Consider the following 18,464-nt stretch of genomic DNA (forward strand, 5'->3'; position numbering starts at 1 on the left):
ATGAGGAAATATAATTGTGGCATTTGCATAGGGCCAGTGTGTTGTAGTGGCTAGACCCTGTTGAGGTTGATGCCATTATACCAGAGGTGGGATTCTAATAATTTAACAACTGGTTTGCCCTTCCCCGCTGCACCCCCTCCGCTGCACCGCCCCCCACTTCCCTTCTGTGGAGGAACTTCTTGTGGGAGTGGAGGGGGGGCAACGGGGCCTCGCCGCTGCTGCTCTGAAAGCCCCCTCACTCTCCTGGGAGAGTGTGTTCCGAGCTTTTAGCACCTCAGACCAGCCAGGTGGCAAGGCACCTGGCTGCTCCAGAGCTCTGAAAGCTGCTTTTAACAACTGGTTCTCCAAACTCAACAAAAAATTAGGTACCAGTTCTACCGAACTGATGCGAACTGGCTGAATCCCACCACTGCATTATGCCCTGTTGAGGTTGCTTCCCTCCCTAAACTTTGTGCTCCCCAGGCTCTACCCACACATTTCCAGGAATTCCCCAACCTGTGCACAACCCTCAGGGGGAACAGATCTCTGTAGCCGGGAGATTCACTTGAATTCCAGGAGATCTTCAGGCACCTCCAGGAGATTGATAATCCTTGAAGGAAAGAACGGAGCAGGAAAAGGGGAGAGGCTGTTTGGGCTTTCAGGAAAGAGAAAGAGGAAATAACGGGGACGGAGAAATAAAATGCCCTTTGCAAGTCCTTGTAATATGCTATTATCCTAGTAGATATATAATATATCCAGTGGAAAGCATAGTATGGGGGTTCAGGAAAGCATAGAAGGACTTATCAGACCCGCTAGCCGGCTGAGGCAACCCCCACCTGCTCCCGGTGTGGCCTAGAGAGTCCATTGTGGGCTAGCCAGCCTAGAAAGCCACCCCACCCCCTGCTCCAGCCTGGTGAGTCTGCTGCAGGCTTGCTTGTCCAGGCTCCCATCCCACCCCGCTCCTAATCTGTCCCAGTGAGCCACCATCCCATGCCAATTGCTGTGGACTCACCAGCTAAGGCAGCCACCCGTCATGCTGATCTGAGCTGGTGAGGTTGATGTAGGCTTACCAGTTGAGGGAGCCCCCCCCCCCCCCCCGCAGTGGCAACCACCTTCCCCCCATTTCAGCCGTTCCAGGCTGGCAAACCTACCGTGGGTTCGCCACCTGAGGTGGCCCCCCCCCCCCCATTGCCCACCTGGGCTAGTGAGTCTAATTCAGTGTCACCAGCTCAGGCAGCCACCCCTTCCCCACCTCGCACCCTGCAGTGCTGATCTGGTCTGATGAGCCACTGAGGGCTCACCAATCAAGGCAGCCACACGTACATACAGCCCAACAAAGTCACATTTATGTCATATCCAGCCCTCACAACAAATGAATTTGACACCCCCGGCATACTGCTTTGAAGGGCTATGATTGGCTGCAGACAAACAATGCCATCCTAAGCAGAGTTACCCCCCCCACACACACACACACACATTTGACCTCAGTGGGCTTAGAAAGGTGGAACTCTGTTTAACATTGTAGTGGGTCCCAACCGGCATGAATACTTGGGGACAGGGTAGAGGTGCAAGGCTTTGGGGTTTTAACTTTCATTGTCCTGTCTGAGGTGCTTCTTATAATACAATGTTATGCCAGCGCTGGAGGCATACCCTAGGCTAGAGAAGATTAATAAAACACTGAAACCCTGCTCTACCTGGAACACACTACTGGCAGCACTCAATTCTTGGTGCCAGGGTATCTTCAGGATGAACCAGCTTAGGTCTTAGTTACCATACTAAACTATTTGGAGGATTATGCTTTTAGCTGTATAAATGTATTTCCCATTTTGAAGTTTGGTACATAAACAATGCAAAAATGCAATTAGTATCCAAAAATGCAATTAGTATCCACGTGGTATATTTTAACAAATTGATCCGTTTATAATTGAAAATTTACAATAAATCATACAGAGCCCCTAGAGGATGGGGCGGTATAAAAGTTTAATAAATAAATAAAATAAAAAAATTTTCATGCGCATTTCTTCATCCAACATTATATCACATCAGAAATAAATACATAATTTTACATAAACAATTCTTAGTTACAAGCAATTCAAAGTTGCAAAAATGTGAGGTGGGGCTAGTTAGCCTTCCGGATTTTTGGTTAACCTCGTATAACCTTCCAAGGCCCCTCCTGAAATAAGCAAATGTATATAATTATCATGTATGTATGGTAACTGGCAATCATAATATAACCCAACCGTTGTGAATTTCAACTTACAACAAATTTCCTATGTGGTGATATCCTTTTGGATACTAATTGCATTTTTGCATTGTTTAGTAGTACTTGTGTATCCATTCCCCTTTATCATTGCATGATTTTGAAGTTTTGTGTCATTTTTTAATCCACTAATCAAGTTGTCCCAAAGTTATGTGAGGTTTTTCACTAATGTGTGTAACCTTTGTACCTGCCGTCCCATAAATAGTTATAACCCAAAGTCACACACAGACATGAATTAGGTTATAAAACTACTTTTTTCAGATTAAAAACTTTTAAAAAATAATAATTACAGTAGTAGACGTATGACCTCTCCCTGTCAGGTAGTTTTCTTCAGCTTTTTATTGGCATTCTCTAGATTTAATTTTCTAGGTTCCAGAAGTCATTTTCTGCTAATGTGACCCTAAAGTGTAATTGAAAATAAATCAAGTTTCACAAAATGGATGGGGGGAAAGAAACTGACAACTGAGAAATAAGCATGCTGAAAATATAAACAGGCTGCTTGCCAGGGAAGAAGAGGGGAAAATCAGAATGATTTATGTTAATACTTAAAATTATTTATGATGATTCAGTGAACTAAGAGGATGCAGTCTAATTAGATGCATTATATAAGTGCAAAGTTAGTGGCTAGTTTATTTGTTTGGTAATTGAAGTACGGAACATTTTCCTGAAGGTTCATTGCATCTGTCGGGAAGCCTGTACAGATGATCAGACTGGAATTTGATTGGGATCTCACCTGGTTAAAGGATTGGAATTTCGCCTGCTGTCTCCCCTTGACCCCTAACCTGTTATGAGAATTTCTCTCTCTGAGGAGGAGAGCATTTTGAATCTTGGGTGTTTCCCACTAGCCACTCAGGAAGGGAGGACTAAACTTATTACTTCCTGACGCCCAGGCAGGGACGTAGGTAAGGTGGGGTTTCTTGGGTTCAAACCCCTCCCAATACATGTCCGGCTCGCTTGAAACCATGCATGGAATGGAACAGCTGGAAAGCCCTCAGTCACCGAACCCACCCCATAAAAAATCTATTCCAGGGGTCTGCAACCTGCGGCTCTCCAGATGTTCATGGACTACAATTCTCATCAGCCTCTGCCACCATGGCCAATTGGCCACGGTGGCAGGAGCTGATGGGAATTGTAGTCCATGAACATCTGGAGAGCCGCAGGTTGCAGACCCCTGATCTATACCTACATCATTGCCAGGTGGGAAAGTCCCGAGCTCAGTTTAGTTCCTGCCTTGCCCAGGGAGAGCAGTTGGAAATACCTTTCCACAGCAGCTATTATTTCTATCCAGTTTCTGTCCATTTTTTCCCTCCTTCCAAGGTCTATCTTTGTTGTTGCCAGAGTGATATTAACTCTCAGCCTTAATCTCTCATGTGGTCCTTTTTTCACTCCTCTCCTCTGTTACTACTCCCTCCCCCACCCCATAGAGAACGCCGAAACTCAGGAGGAGTTCAGTGCAGATTATTTTCTTTCTGACGATACAGATCCAGGGCTACTGTCCTCTTTGGCTGTAGTCTCCAAAAAACCTCAGAGGAGGCAAAGGGGAGCAAGAACGGGCAAAAGAGCTTGTCTGAATTTTGGGAGGGTAACTTTGGAGATTTTCTCTCAGATACGACGGTAAACTGTTTTGCTTCAGCGCAAAACTGGGTTGCTGTTCATGACTCATGCTTGATTAATATGACGACTCATTATAGGATGTCTGTTTTAAAAGTACCTCAGTGGCATTGATGTATGTGTTGCATTCGTTATTTGTACAGTTGTTAGCATACTTTTCTCTTTGATCCTTTTTTCTTTTTCTTTACCTTTGTTCTATTTTAAATCTGATCATATACATAGGTGGCAAACTGAGATTCAGTAAAAAATGTATCTGGTAGGAACAAATATAGCATTTTGCTATTCTCATTCACCTCTCCATACACAGAACTTGATTCTAACCTCCCTGCATCGAAAGTTAAAGCAAAAAGTTGTGTTCTTGCTTGCTATGGACAATGTCAGTTTGTCTGTCTGGAGTATTTTTATCCCACTCTCCTTCCTTCAGTGTATTAAACACAGCATACACCATTTTCCTTTCCTGATTGTATCCTTATAAGAACTGCATGAGGCAAATTGCATGAAGGTTTGGCACAAGGTCACCCAATGTTATGAGCCAGTCCCTGGGAGACAAAGAATCTGATGTGGCGCCTGAGGGCCAGAGGCGTAGCTGGGCCAGAGTGTGCCCAGTGCACACTCTGGCTCCCCCCCCCCGCCCCCCCCACGGCGCCACCCACCACCATTTATTTTAGGAAACCGAGCCGGCTCAGTTTCCTAAAGTAAGTGGGGGGGCGCTGTGGAGGGAGGGACTGGGGGGAATTTTGCACCCCCCACGTGACCCAAATCCGTGCGCCTGGTGCGTGGCGCGCACCCCCCCTTCCCCCTGGTAGCTTCGCCACTGCTGAAGGCACTGTGGACTAGGAGCTGCTGGCAACAGAGCTAGGCTCAAGCCCTTCCCTTCCAGTCAAGGCAGAGCCACCAACAGAGCCTAGTGCCATCAGTTTCCTCAGACAGGCTGAGTAATGAACCAGCTGCACAAAGAAGGCAAAGACCAAGGCAGCAGCTAAGTGCTAAAAGGAGAAGTGCTTGCATTGCAGCTAGGTATGGCAGAAGGCTCAGCAAAATGGAGGCATCTGCATCTGAGAAGGACTGAGTCCTTGCAGGATCCCAGCTTCATTAACCAAGATTGCCTATATAAACCCTGTCTTGGACTCGGCTCTGTCTTGGTGTAATTAGTTTGTTTCACTGGAAAGCTCCGCATGCCAGGTTTCCTGTTCCAGGCCTCGTGTCTAGCCTGCCTGCTTGAACTCCTGGACGTGCTTGACTCTGGACTGACTATGCCTTTGCCTGCTGCCTTTCTTGACCTCAGACTGTCTGACCACACCTTTGCCCACTACCTACCTTGATCTTGGTCTGACACACCATACCTGACGCCTGTCTGCAGCACACTTCATGGCAGAACAGGATTTTTAAGCTGGGTCTCTGATATCCTAACCCCGTGGTGGTGAACCTTTGGCACTCCAGATGTTATGGACTACAATTCCCATCAGCCCCTGCCAGCATGGCCAATTGGCAAGGGCTGTTGGGAATTGTAGTCCATAACATCTGGAGTGCCAAAGGTTCGCCACCACTGTACCTAACCTGACATTCTAACCGCAAGCAAGTGTTGGTTTCATGTCATTTCTGATGGCAGCTTTGCCCCTTTCACACTTTCACCCTCCTAGATGTTAATGGATTAATTTATTACCAAGTCTCCTTTGAAAACCGTCTTCGGGATTATAATTGTCACATTTCTCTCAGTAGGTTCCATTCTTTTAGTATATCTTGCAGTGACCACTGAACTCTATAAGTTGGTCCCAGATCAATTGTAGTACAAGAATAGAAATTTGTCCTGTGTCCTGATTTATAGTTCTGAAATGAGTATGGAGGCCTAGTTAATCTTGTGGGTGTTTAGCAAAAAGCAGGTCAGCTGTTCACTTTGCTTTAACTTGTCCTGTCTACTGAGATTGCTACAGGTCTAAATAAAAATGTGAAGGGCCCTGATCGCTTTGCACATAGGAATCTTCTTGCATATAGCAGACAGAGATTTAAGGCTATTTCCCTTGCTGGAGGCAATAATAATAAGGAAAAAAACATTCTTATTGACCTAAACTCTGGTTGGCCTCGAAACCATCATTTGCTTTATTACAGGGGTCCTCAGCTCATGGACCCATTTGTAATTTTGATGCAGTGTGGCAGGCACAACCCCAAGATGGCTGCTTCAGGAGGTAGAGCAACTCCAAAATGGCTGCACAGCTGACTTTCAGTCACATGGGGAAGAGCCTTGGGCTGTGGTGGCAGCTGCTGACAAAGCAGTGTTTTAAAAAATCCATGTAGACAGTCAAATCTCCAGTAGCCAATCAGAAGTTTGCTGGGCTAAAGCCACACCTGGCCCTGCCCCTCTTCTAAAAGCACTTGCCGGTGCTAGGAAAGTTGTTGGCAAGTGGCACCATCTTCAGGGTCTCGGTTCCAATAGCAAAATGTGTGGTTCTGTGCTGATCTCTCCAGCAGCAAAATGGGGCCACTCACAAGCAAGAGGGACGTTTCTTCATATCCAAGGGAATCTACTTGTTACCCAAAATGATGGGAATGTGTCCCTTTTAGAGTGAGGAATTAGTGAGAGCAGACTCTGGGCTTAGGAAGAGGTCGGGCAAGCTTGGGATCTTTGTTGCCTATGTATACAAAAGTCAGCTTTTGCAAGAAAGTGCGCAAAAAGAGAGCAAAATAAAGTTTAACAAATTTGTTTAGGGATAATGGGGTAAACAAACACATAATGATCAGAGCAGCAGAATATACACACAGGATATAAGCAGTGTTGAATGCAGAGGCATAGCAAGGGGGGAAAGCACCCGGTGCACTGGTGCATCCTCCGCCCCTGTCCCGCCCCGGAACGCCCTTGCCACATCCCCACAGGGATGCGCGCTTGGTGCGTCACACACACCCCCACCCCCTTGGAGCTATGCCTCTGGTTGAATGGATAGGTATGGGATAGATGAAGGGAATTGGGGCGTAAGGGTTATAGACAACTGACCTTGGAGTGGAATGGTGCAATGGGCAATCCATGCTTAGCTCTGGTAGAAGAAAGAACATAAGAACATAAGAACAAGCCAGCTGGATCAGACCAAAGTCCATCTAGTCCAGCTCTCTGCTACTCGCAGTGGCCCACCAGGTGCCTTTGGGAGCTCACATGTAGGATGTGAACGCAATGGCCTTCTGCGGCTGTTGCTCCCGATCACCTGGTCTGTTAAGGCATTTGCAATCTCAGATCAAGGAGGATCAAGATTGGTAGCTATAAATCGACTTCTCCACAAATCTGTCCAAGCCCCTTTTAAAGCTATCCAGGTTAGTGGCCATCACCACCTCCTGTGGCAGTATATTCCAAACACCAATCACACGTTGCGTGAAGAAGTGTTTCCTTTTATTAGTCCTAATTCTTCCCCCCAGCATTTTCAATGAATGCCCCCTGGTTCTAGTATTGTGAGAAAGAGAGAAAAATTTCTCTCTGTCAACATTTTCTACCCCATGCATAATTTTGTAGACTTCAATCATATCCCCCCTCAGCCCCCTCCTCTCCAAACTAAAGAGTCCCAAACGCTGCAGCCTCTCCTCATAAGGAAGGTGCTCCAGTCCCTCAATCATCCTTGTTGCCCTTCTCTGCACTTTTTCTATCTCCTCAATATCCTTTTTGAGATGCGGCGACCAGAACTGAACACAGTACTCCAAGTGCGGTCGCACCACGGCTTTATATAAGGGCATGACAATCTTTGCAGTTTTATTCTCAATTCCTTTCCTAATTATCCCCAGCATAGAGTTTGCCTTTTTTACAGCTGCCATGCATTGAGTTGACATTCCCATGGAACTATCAACTAAGACGCCTAAATCCCTTTCCTGGTCTGTGACTGATAGCACTGACCCCTGTAGCGTGTATGTGAAGTTTGGATTTTTTGCCCCTATGTGCATCACTTTACATTTTGCTACATTGAACTGCATTGAACTGAAGAAGAACACATTGTGGGACTGTACCCACAGACACAGAGATATCTGGAGATATTGAACAATGGTTACTGGGAGAGGGGGCTTCTTATAGGTAAAAAGGAACCCTCAGGGTTATGCAGAGTGGCCCGTAATGTCCCAGGACAAAGAGGAGTCCTGCCTTTCTGGGGAAAGACAAGAGACCGACATCAACCTTAATGGTTTGAGTTATTAATCTAATGGTTGAGGCATTATCTTGATGGGCCAAGCTTGGGAATGCCTGACAGTGGGAGGAAACTAATGACATTACAGTTTCTATAACAATGACAATGTAAACGAGGTGGTTGTTAGAGAGATTAGTCAGAGGAAGAAGTTCTTGAGTTAATGCAACACTTGGCAGGAGCACTCGGGGTAAACACATTAACAAGTCCTGCATGGGTATACAGTCCAGAGCTGGAGATGGGAACTCTCTCTAGGGCAGGATCATTGTGCTCTCTTAATCTCTTCCGGAAGGGTGTGAGATAGGTTTTTTTTTAATGGCTAGCACTGCTAGCCACCTCAAGGGTTGGCAGGATGAGTAAAGATACAGCTGTCTTAAAAGCAGGGTTCCCCCAACCCACCGTGGGTCAGTCTGGTATGCAGAAAAGTATGGGGTTTCCAATTCAAATGAAAATGGCAAATAAAGAAACCTCTGCCTCTGTGCTATTATTGAATCCTGGTAGCCATGGTGTAGTCTTCATTCTGTCTGCTTGTTTTCCTGCAACCTAAATGCATGATATGCTTTTGCCAGGTAGGTCTCCAGGTTTGTTTGAGCTGGATTATCAGATGTGCAGGGGTGTTATCTATTTGGTCTTTGTGTGGGGTCTGGCAGATTAGAGCATCCCCTGCATGCGTATGGCATGTACAACCTAGACTTAAGGTCTGGGGCTAAATTGCAACTTGTTTCTGTCTGTTATATGCACAAATCCCATTTTTTTACACCGCAATTCTAAGACCAATGAGAAAAAGAGAAACGCAGCGGTTAACATGCAAAGTACTGTTATTGTCTTAACATGATACAGACTAGAAATAGAGAATCTGCGAAGAAAACCGTGAGCAGGCAGATGTACAACATAAACCAAATAAAAATAATCATTCTGCCCAGTCTTAGAGTGCAAAATTGCACTTCCTTTCTCAATTAAAGTTATCTTTTAGGATCCAAATTATGTGCTTTGTGCTTGGCTAGCCCAGAGCAGACCAGCCCAGAAATAAGAGATAGGTGCTGGGCTGCTTGAAATGAAGCCAGAAGTTGCAGTGGGATACACAGGAACAGAGATTAGGGTAATAGGAGGAGAATCCTTGACTAAGACACAATTATGGAATCCCCTCCTCAGGGAGATTCATCTTTCTCCTTCTTATCATTGTCCTCCACCAATAACTGTTTTGTTCGGCCTTCCCTGACTGACTGTTCCTTCTGTGTATGTTTTTAATTGTGTGTGCATTTCCAAAGCTTGTTTTAATGTTTTTGACTGCCACCTGGAGTCCCTGAGCTGAGTGGAAAGGCAGCATCGAATAAAGAAATTATATATACAGTCATACCTCGGGTTTCACCGGTTTCAGGTTTCGCCAATCGCTCCCGGCCATTTTTTTACCTCAGGTTTCGCCGGTCACCTCGGGTTTCGTTTATGCAAATGGCGTAAATTTATGCCATTTGTGTAAATTTGCTACGCCATTTGCGTAGCGCATGCATATACACCGTAACCTCAGGTTTTGCCAGTTTCGGGTTTCGCCGAGCATCGCCGGATGGATTACGGATTACCAGTGAAACCCAAGGTATGACTGTATGTATACACACAAACATGCATTCAGACAGACAGACAGACAGACAGACTGGAATGCACCCTGAACTGATATTAATGGGCGCTGTTTCTGCCCAGTAACAGAAAACCAATTTAGGTTAGGACTGAGGTGCATGGGCATGACTTGAAATGATCCTTGGGCGAGCTGCTGTTTGCTTAAGACCCCTGTATCTATAAGCTTTGCTGTAAGCTTAAGACCCCTGTATCTATATGCTGCATCCCCAGTCTGCATTGAGTCCCTCTTTGCCTGGGGATCAAGTTGAGAACATGGATTATACCTGTTGACTGACTCCAGAGAAGTACATGAAAAAGCCAATTGTATAGTTAGGCTCCTAGAAGGGAAGGGAAGTTGAGGTGAACACTGTTCAAACAACTGTTTGAGCAGCAAAAGGGGCAGCCCCACTGACCAATTAAAAAATCTGGACATGGGTAGAAATCATGGGCTGCTGCCCATTACCACCCCATTTTCTCTCCGTTCATTGGACGGTAGGGAAACAAGCCATAAACTGCTTGCTTCACTTCAATGTAAACACCAAGGGTGTCATGAGAGAGAGGAGCTAAAAAGGGTATTTAAAAAAAATAGCTCCATCATTCACCAAATTGTAAATGAATTTCCTTGAGGCTTCATAACTCAAAATCAAGAGATTGTGGACAGCTCATTTTCTATAGCTAATGAGAGAAGTTGTGAGAAGATTTTTTTTTTTAATTTCACAAGGGCACTTGCCAGTCACTTATCTCAAAGTTGTCTTGGAGAATGTAGTTATTAGCATTGAATGAGTATGTATCTTTGGCACAAATTTTGTTCCCAACTGTGAGGTCTGGGATGCCTGATCTAAGACCCCTTCCGCACATGCAGAATAATGCACTTCCAATCCACTTTCACAATTGTTTGAAAGTGGATTTTGCTATTCTTCACAGTAAAATCCAGCTGCAAAGTGCATTGAAAGTGGGTTGAAAGTGCATTATTCTGCATGTGCGGAAGGGGCCTAAGCTTGCCAGCTCTGGGTTGGGAAATTCCTTGAGGTTTGGGGGATGAAGCATGGAGAGGAGAAAGAGAAAGAGAGAGAGACTTCAGCAGAGTGTAATGCCATAAAGTCTATCCTCCACAGTAGCTTTTTTCTCCAGGAGAACTGATCTCTGCCATCTGGGGATCAGCTGGAATTCTGGGAAATGTGCAGGCCCCATATGGAAGTTGGAAACCCAAGACTGACAGGTTGAGCAAACTATCCCTTGTAAATCAGAATATTGTAATTTCTGCAGAAATATTAGGAACAAGAAGAAAGCGCTGTGATTTGATAGCGTTATTCCTTCTTGGTGATTCATTTTGAGGCAACCGGGAACAGTGCAAAAGATCTAAAGGAGAAAACAGATCACAAAAATAATCTACACCTTTGAAGTGCATGCTGATCTATCTACAGAAAAACTAGGAAGGGCTGCTCTATTACCTTACCAACAGTATCTACAGACACAGAATTGGCAGAAGCATATTGTTATGAAAAGCCTTAAGCAACTAAATCAGTTTTCATGCGAATTGTCTGTGTAATAGTAGGTTTTTCTGCTTTGCACTTTACTTTCAGTGCGGCAAAATGAATTGCAATCTCCTTAGCTGTTTAAATGGCAGAGAAGCCATTTTGCAATGATGCATGACTCATTCACCGCTCATTATCTTCCTGCTGATTTTTTTTTCTCTTGAGCCAGCAAGAAAGTCTCATGTGGGAGGTGGGGTGGGAGGGATGAGTGAGTCAAACAGCAGGGTACTTAAATTCGACTGCTGGCTTTCCATTGGTTGCATGCCCTCTTAATGTAACCAGTCAGATTCTTCACTGCCGGCTATATCCCACCCCTCCTTTCTCTTCTTGCTAGACTGAGGTTAGCAGGGTACCTATTAACTGGAAACTGATTATATTCAGTATGTGAGTGTTTTTTTCATACAAAATGTTCATCAATATGGTTGGGAACAGGGGGAAAAAAGAACCTTAGAGGAGCGCTTCCTTCACATCTATTTTGTGGGTTTCTAAATGGATGAAGACACTGGACATTTTTTTGACAACAGTGATTCCATTCTTTTTCACATTCAGATCCATAAGTTTTCCAGCTTAACCTAGAGAGATTTTTAAAAGAAACAGAATCGAAAAGAAGCTGTGTAGCCACTCCTGCATTGTGTTTAATCACAAAAACTTTAAAGTGATGCTTTCTGCAGCTCAGCTTAGGCTTTTGGAGTAGTGCTGTTTGTTTTGTTTTTTTGAAAGAATCAATTCGATATAAGTGCAGTGTTTGTTTCTCTCTCTCCCCCTCTCCAAAATGCCATCCAAAGAGTCTTGGTCAGGGCAAAAAGCTAATAGATCTGCCGTTCACAACTCGAAACAGGAGAGCCGTCACAGAGATTTATTGATGGCAGCTTTAGGAATGCGGCTGGGCTTTCAAAAGTCATCCACGACAATCTGGCAACCTCTTAAACTCTTTGCTTATTCGCAGCTGACATCGCTTGTCAGAAGAGCGACTCTGAAGGAAAATGAACACATTCCAAAGTACGAGAAGGTTCACAGTTTCAAGGTAAGACAATTGTTGGCTTCATTAGACCTATTGCTGGATTCTTGGGGTTTGTTGGAGGCACATCCTGAGAGCGGAGGTTGTGGGAGAATCCAGTGAACATCATTTGAGTAAAGTCATACTTTGCATATTTACATTCATTTAAACAATTGGAAAGGTACAATTGAAGCTGAGTTTTTACAACCAGCGTTGTGTGTAAATGTGTCAAGGGGATTGTTTTAACTGAATTTTGTACCAAAGATCTCCCCCTCTCCCTGTCTTTGGTCAGAACATTAAGTAGAACTTATCCCTGCTTAGTGCTATTAAATAGTAGCAAATGCCAACAACATGCTCAGTTGCATCTGGACAGACAGATGGTCGACATCCTCTTGCTTTCTATTTTTTTTCCTTTGCTCCATTAATGAATTGACCATGATGAAAAGAATGAGTCTTCCCACAGAGTTCTTAAAGTTACTACATCTGTATTTCTTTACTCATTCAGCAGGGGCTGGGGCTTTTTTTCTTACATTTTTACATAACCTCTAATTATTGCCTAATTAATTTTTAAAAATAGAACACTCTCACTATCTCTTGGGGAACTGGGTATAAATTATGTACTTGTGCTGTGCGTATTAATTCAGTTCTGTTTGCTGACAGTTTCTTCCACTCGTGTAATTAAAAGGATGCATGTTGAATTAAGGTTTTGTAAACAAAATATTTCCTTAATGAGCAAAAAAGAGAACTTGGTATGCCAGAGGCTGTGAGTTTATGTTCTAAAAAGTTGCTGCAGTAGTCAAGCATAAAAATATTGCCCACTTGCCTTTTTAAGTTCTCTGATCCAGAAATGCCTTCTAAGACTTTTGAACAACAGGACCCCTACAGAGCTCCACCTCTAGGGATGAAATGGGCATGCACCTGATAATTTTTTTCCCCACTGAAATGTCTTGAGCCCCGCTGTGTATAAACACACCAGAGTGTTCACAGAGCTGCAAACCAGAGATGTGTAAAATCCACTTTCAAATTACCTGCTATTTTATTGTGGTACTGCTTAGGGGATCATAGATCATACTTTGGAAATATTTGAAATTTAGCTCATTCTCCCAGTGTTGTGGGGAGAGATGAGGCATAACTTGTGAAGATGTCCTGTGCCTTTAGGATTGTCCTTCAGTACTATTCAGTTGGCAACAGCTCTCTCTGGGCACTTGCAGCTGTAATGGAATAGCAGAGCCCTTCGGGGATGGGGCGGTATAAAAATCTAATAAAATAAATAAATAAATAATGCTGTGCTTAGGTTCACACTGTGGTGATGTGCAGTGAACATGCATCCGAGCCTTGTGCATTACCCAGAAGTGTCTCCCACTCATTTCCAGAGGATTTAGGTGTGCGCATAGGATTACAGCCAGACTACACTATTTTCAAACTTCAGTCACACAGGCAACCTCCTGATACATAAATGTTTTCAGACTGAAGCTGTTTTCATTTGCACATTTGTCTGTTATTTTGCTTGGTACATTTTATTCTGCCCTTCTCCCAAGGAGTTCAGGGCGATATACATTGGTTTCCCCTCCATTTTACCCTCTTGATAATGTTGTGAGGTAGGTAAAACTGGAAGAGAGTTATCAGTTCAGGTTTCAGGTTTCCTAATGGGGACTTCTACGCAGGTCTCCTAGATCCTAGTTCAGCTGTTTAACCTTTACACCCTTCACATCACACTGGGACTCTGGTTCATAAAACACAAAAAGCGACCTTTTGCTGAAATGTCCTTTTCAGCAATTTATTCTTTCTGGGTCCCTGCAAAACATTAAAAAATGTTGCTAATGCCTCTGTCAAATCTTGTATTATTTTAATAGGTTGAAATGGATGTCCTTCTCCTCTCCAGTAACCTCTTGGGACGTCTTCTAATGTTTTGGACTAATTCTTTAAAATACTAAAAATAAAAAAAGAACTCTGCAGCTAAAATGCATGTATGTGTATCCCTGGCAACCCAAAAGGCTGCTCAGTTTTAGTTTCTTTTATATCAGCTTGAATTATGCTTGGGCATTAGCTGCTGGGGGGGGGCGGGCAAGGAATAGAATCAGAGTCAGGAAACAAGAATAAACTTTCATACCTGACACTCAAAAGACACAATGAAAAATCTGTCATGAGTTACCTGAAATATTAGAATAACTTGGTGTAAAAGCTGTCCCTGATACATAGAACATTCAGGGAGCTATTACTGTGCTTTTAGGAGCACTGAAAGGAGGTGTTCCCCAGAGTGTTAAAAAAAAGACAGAAAGAACAGCCAGAAAATTAAAAGCAAACGAAGGAATTTGAGCATAAAAAAACTAGGAACCACCCCATTAAAGAATGCAAATTTTCCATTACTTACTTTCACAATACAATCCTTACGTACGTTAAATTAGACTCGTTGATATGATGGTTTTAAACAAAATGATTTGATTTTATGTTTTAGGACCTCAGCACTGCAAATGATTTAATGATCATCTAAACTGGGTTGTATTCCCAGTATAGCTGCAGGGCAGGATCCAGGCTTGAATGTAACAGGCACATACACCCTGCAGATTTAAACTGATTTGAAATTGCTTTAACAGTAGTTCATCATTCTCTATGAAGAACCATAGGAACTGTCATTCAGAAAGTTTCGCTTGTAGAACTACAATTCCCAGAATGCCTGGGTTGGGAGATGAGAGAAGGCCCATAGTCTTGCTGAAGGTGCATTGGAAGTGAAGGAATAGAGATGGCAGCCTTCAGGTGGGACCTGGTAATCTCCTAGAATTACAGTCCATCTCCAGACTACAGAGATGAGTTCCCCTGGGCTCCTTCCGCACATGCAGAATAATGTACTTTCAAACTGTTTTCAGTGCTCTTTGAAGCTGTGTGGAATAGCAAAATCCACTTGCAAACAGTTGTGAAAGTGGTTTGAAAACGCATTATTTTGCATGTGCGGAAGGGGCCCTGGAGAAAAATGGGTGCTTTGCAGCATGGGCTCTATGTCATTGTATGCCAATGAAGAAAAAGATGGAGGGATTTGGATTTATATCCCCCCCTTTCTCTCCTGTAAAGAGACTCAAGGTGGCTTACAAGCTCCTTTCCCTCCCTCTCCCCACAACAGACACCTTGTGAGGTAGATGGGGCTGAGAGAGCTCAGAAGAACTATGACCAGCGCAAGGTCACCCAGCAGGGAATGTAGGAGTGAAAAAACACATCTGGTTCACCAGGTAAGACTCTCCGCTCCTTTGAAGGAGTGGGGAATCAAACCCGGTTCTCCAGATTTAAGTCCACCTGCTCTTAACCACTACACCACGCTGGCTCTCAATGAAATCCCTGTCCTCCTCAGATTCCATCCCCAAATCTCCCGGAGTGTCCCAGCCTGGATTTATTTGTTTGTTTGTTTGTTGATGTGACTTATATCCTGTTCTCCCTGCCAAAGCAGGTAGACAGCGGATCTGGCAACCCTGCCTCCCATTCCCTTCCACTGGCCAGGGCAGACCTGGCAGCTCTTACAGGGAAGCTGATTGCTTCGTGTGTCTGTGGTTTGTTTGTTTTAAAGTTACCTGCAGAGATTGTGAAAATCATTAAGCCCCTAACAAGTAGAAAGCAATGGCAGCGCTTGCCAAGGAAACACACAGGACAGGCTATACCAGTGATGGCAAACTTTTTCGAGACCAAGTTCCCAAATTGCAACCCAAAACCCACTTATTTATCGCAAAGTGCCAACACAGCAATTTAACCTGAATACTAAGGTTTCAGTTTAGAAAAACCAGTTGACTCCGATGCGTGTATTACTCGGGAGTAAGCTTGGTGGTAGTCGGTGGCTTTGCTTTGAAGCAACTGTGCAACACTTTGAATGGGTGAATCACGACCCTAGGAGGGTTTGCTCAGAAGCAAGCCCCATTGCCACCAACCGAGCTTACTCCCAGGTAAAGGATCACATTTTAGTTCTTCGCATGAAAATCAATGGGGTTTAACAGCACTTACACTGCTTCCCCAAAACTAGGTCTTAGGTTTAATGCTAATAATCGAGCCCAATGGCCCAGGCCAGCCTAGATGGGGGGGGGGCTCCGTGCGTGCCCACAGAGAGGGCTCTGAGTGCCACCTCTGGCACCTGTGCCATAGGTTCGCCACCACTGGGCTATACACTTCAAGGTCCTGTACTACATTAGAATTATTTTTAAAAATAAGTTATGTAATTGGTTGTGGTGGGTTTTCTGGGCTGTGTGGCCATGGTCTGGGAGATCTTGTTCCTAACGTCTTGCCTGCATCTGTGGCTGGCATCTTCAGAGGTGTATCACAGAGAGAAGTCTATTACACACTGTGTCCAAAGTTACGTAATGTTTTCTTAGGAGACTATCACCTTTACTGGTTTTCCTGAGCTCTACCCATTTCCTCTTCAGTATCTGAATGCCAACCTTGAGGTAGAAGAAAACTGTATACATTTGGGCAACTTACTGAAGAGCAGGAGTTAGCAGATCTTGGTTCACAGCTCCTGAACTGACGCAGTGCAGAGCAGCATTTATTAGGAGCAGTTGTTCTCAGTAATGACAATTTGGAATTTCTTTCCCAACTAACGCTGGTACACTTTCTTGCTTCATCCCAAATTCTCCCTCCTTCAGGAGGGCAACACAGGGTTAACTCCTGTTTTGATAGTTCTTTACATTTTTTTTCTTTCATGAAAGGTCAGGTGCTCAAGAGAGCTTGAATGAATCATAGAGTTGGAAGAGTCCAACATCAAGTCCAACCCCCTGCAATGCAGGAGCACACACTGAAACGAAGTTTGCCCATATGATCTTGATGGCAGGAGTCATCAGAGGAGCCAAGACCAGGTCTGCAGGTAGAGGCTTCGGTACCATGCTTTCCTTCCCCCTTACGCAGCGTGGTCCTCTATTGTGCAATACAGACCATTGACCCTTCCTGCTTATGGAAGATTTGGCAGCTTGCTTAAGGGGAAACTGACTAGTGCTTGCACCCTGTGCAAGCAAAATGAATTCATTAATTCAGCATTCTTTTTTTGTTGACTTATGGCAATCTGGTAGAGTTTTCAAGGCAAGAGACTTTTGGAGGCGGTTTCCTATTGCCGGCTTGTACATCATGACCTTGGTAGTCTGTGGAGGTCTCTCTTCCAATTGGTAGCCAGGGTTGAACCTGCTCAGTTTCTGAGATCTGATGAGACCAGGCTATTCTGGGGCTGTCTAGGTCAGGGCGTCATTAAACATTGTACTTCCAAAATAATTTTAGAAATGTCCCTACAGCATCGCACAGTAACCAAAGAAATGCAGTCTCACCTGTTCTATGCATGTGAACTGCAGTCCGCCGAAAACACTGAATTGAACCTATGTGTTATGGTGATTTGTTTTTTACAGATGATTGCTATGCAAAGTTTCATTAGTCTCTTTGCAGCCCCAGTTCGCAGGGGTGTGTGTGTGCACGCGCGCATGCATGCTTTTACGAATCGGGGGAACTATCTGGAAAAAAATCTTATTTCCATCCAGGCTTAAGCAGTATGAATTTTTCTGGATCCTAAGCATTTAATTGGTATGTGCACCATGCAAAAGTAACACGCTGCATTGCTTTCTCTGTTTCAGAACGTTTAAATCTGTTAAAATAGGCCTTGCCCCACTATTAGCAGGGGCCCCCTTATATTGTTTCCCGACAAATCTCACACTGATGCATTGCTGCCGCTGAGTGTGTTGCTCTTACACGTGTGGGGCCTGAGGAGCTGAGATGCTCGCTATGTGATGAAGTGTGGAAGGACTCTAATGAGGCAGCCGAGGCCCTTGCCTCAAGGACTTGATATGGCGTGTCACAGTGTCTTATCGTCAGCTGCTTCCACCCCTCCAAAGGGGAAAAAGATTAGCTAGAGCATCATTGCTAAACGAGTGCCTTTCATAGTCCACTTCTTGTGACATTCTGTTATGTATTTGGGTTCAGCCGCCCTTCTAAGAATGCTGCCACTTTGCAGGATTTGTGACTTATAGTGCAGTCCTCACTAGAGTTACGGCTTTCGAAGCCCGGAGACTTCAGTGGATTTAGAAGGGTGTGAGACTGCTTAGCTTTGCAATGCTAGACTCCTAAGCATGCTTTATAGCCTTTACAAAAATGTGTATATACACACATTAATAAGACACTGTTCCTTTGTCTTTCATTTCCTGTACTGATTTCGCTGTGGCCTCACAGAACACAATTTCCACTTCGCATTTCTCGTTGACAGATCAATACACTGTAGGGGAAGTAAACAAGACATGGCCAAACTTCTGGCCAGAACGAGTGAGGGCTGAAAAGAATGCTGAGCTACTCGGCATTCAGGGCCACTCTGTCCTTTG

The 18,464-nt window shown here is 44.3% G+C and overlaps 1 protein-coding gene across 1 annotated transcript in view; it reads left to right on the forward strand.

The window, feature by feature from the left end:
* CHN1 (chimerin 1) overlaps positions 1-18,464 on the forward strand; it is a 158,560-nt gene that overhangs the window by 100,418 nt on the left and 39,678 nt on the right. The window contains exon 7 of the mRNA XM_048486628.1: positions 12,091-12,168. Coding sequence (XP_048342585.1) covers positions 12,091-12,168 — 78 coding nt within the window. The remainder of the gene's footprint in view (positions 1-12,090; positions 12,169-18,464) is intronic.

The sequence above is a fragment of the Sphaerodactylus townsendi genome, linkage group LG02, assembly GCF_021028975.2.
Source record: "Sphaerodactylus townsendi isolate TG3544 linkage group LG02, MPM_Stown_v2.3, whole genome shotgun sequence".
In the NCBI taxonomy this organism is placed as follows: Eukaryota; Metazoa; Chordata; class Lepidosauria; order Squamata; family Sphaerodactylidae; genus Sphaerodactylus; species Sphaerodactylus townsendi.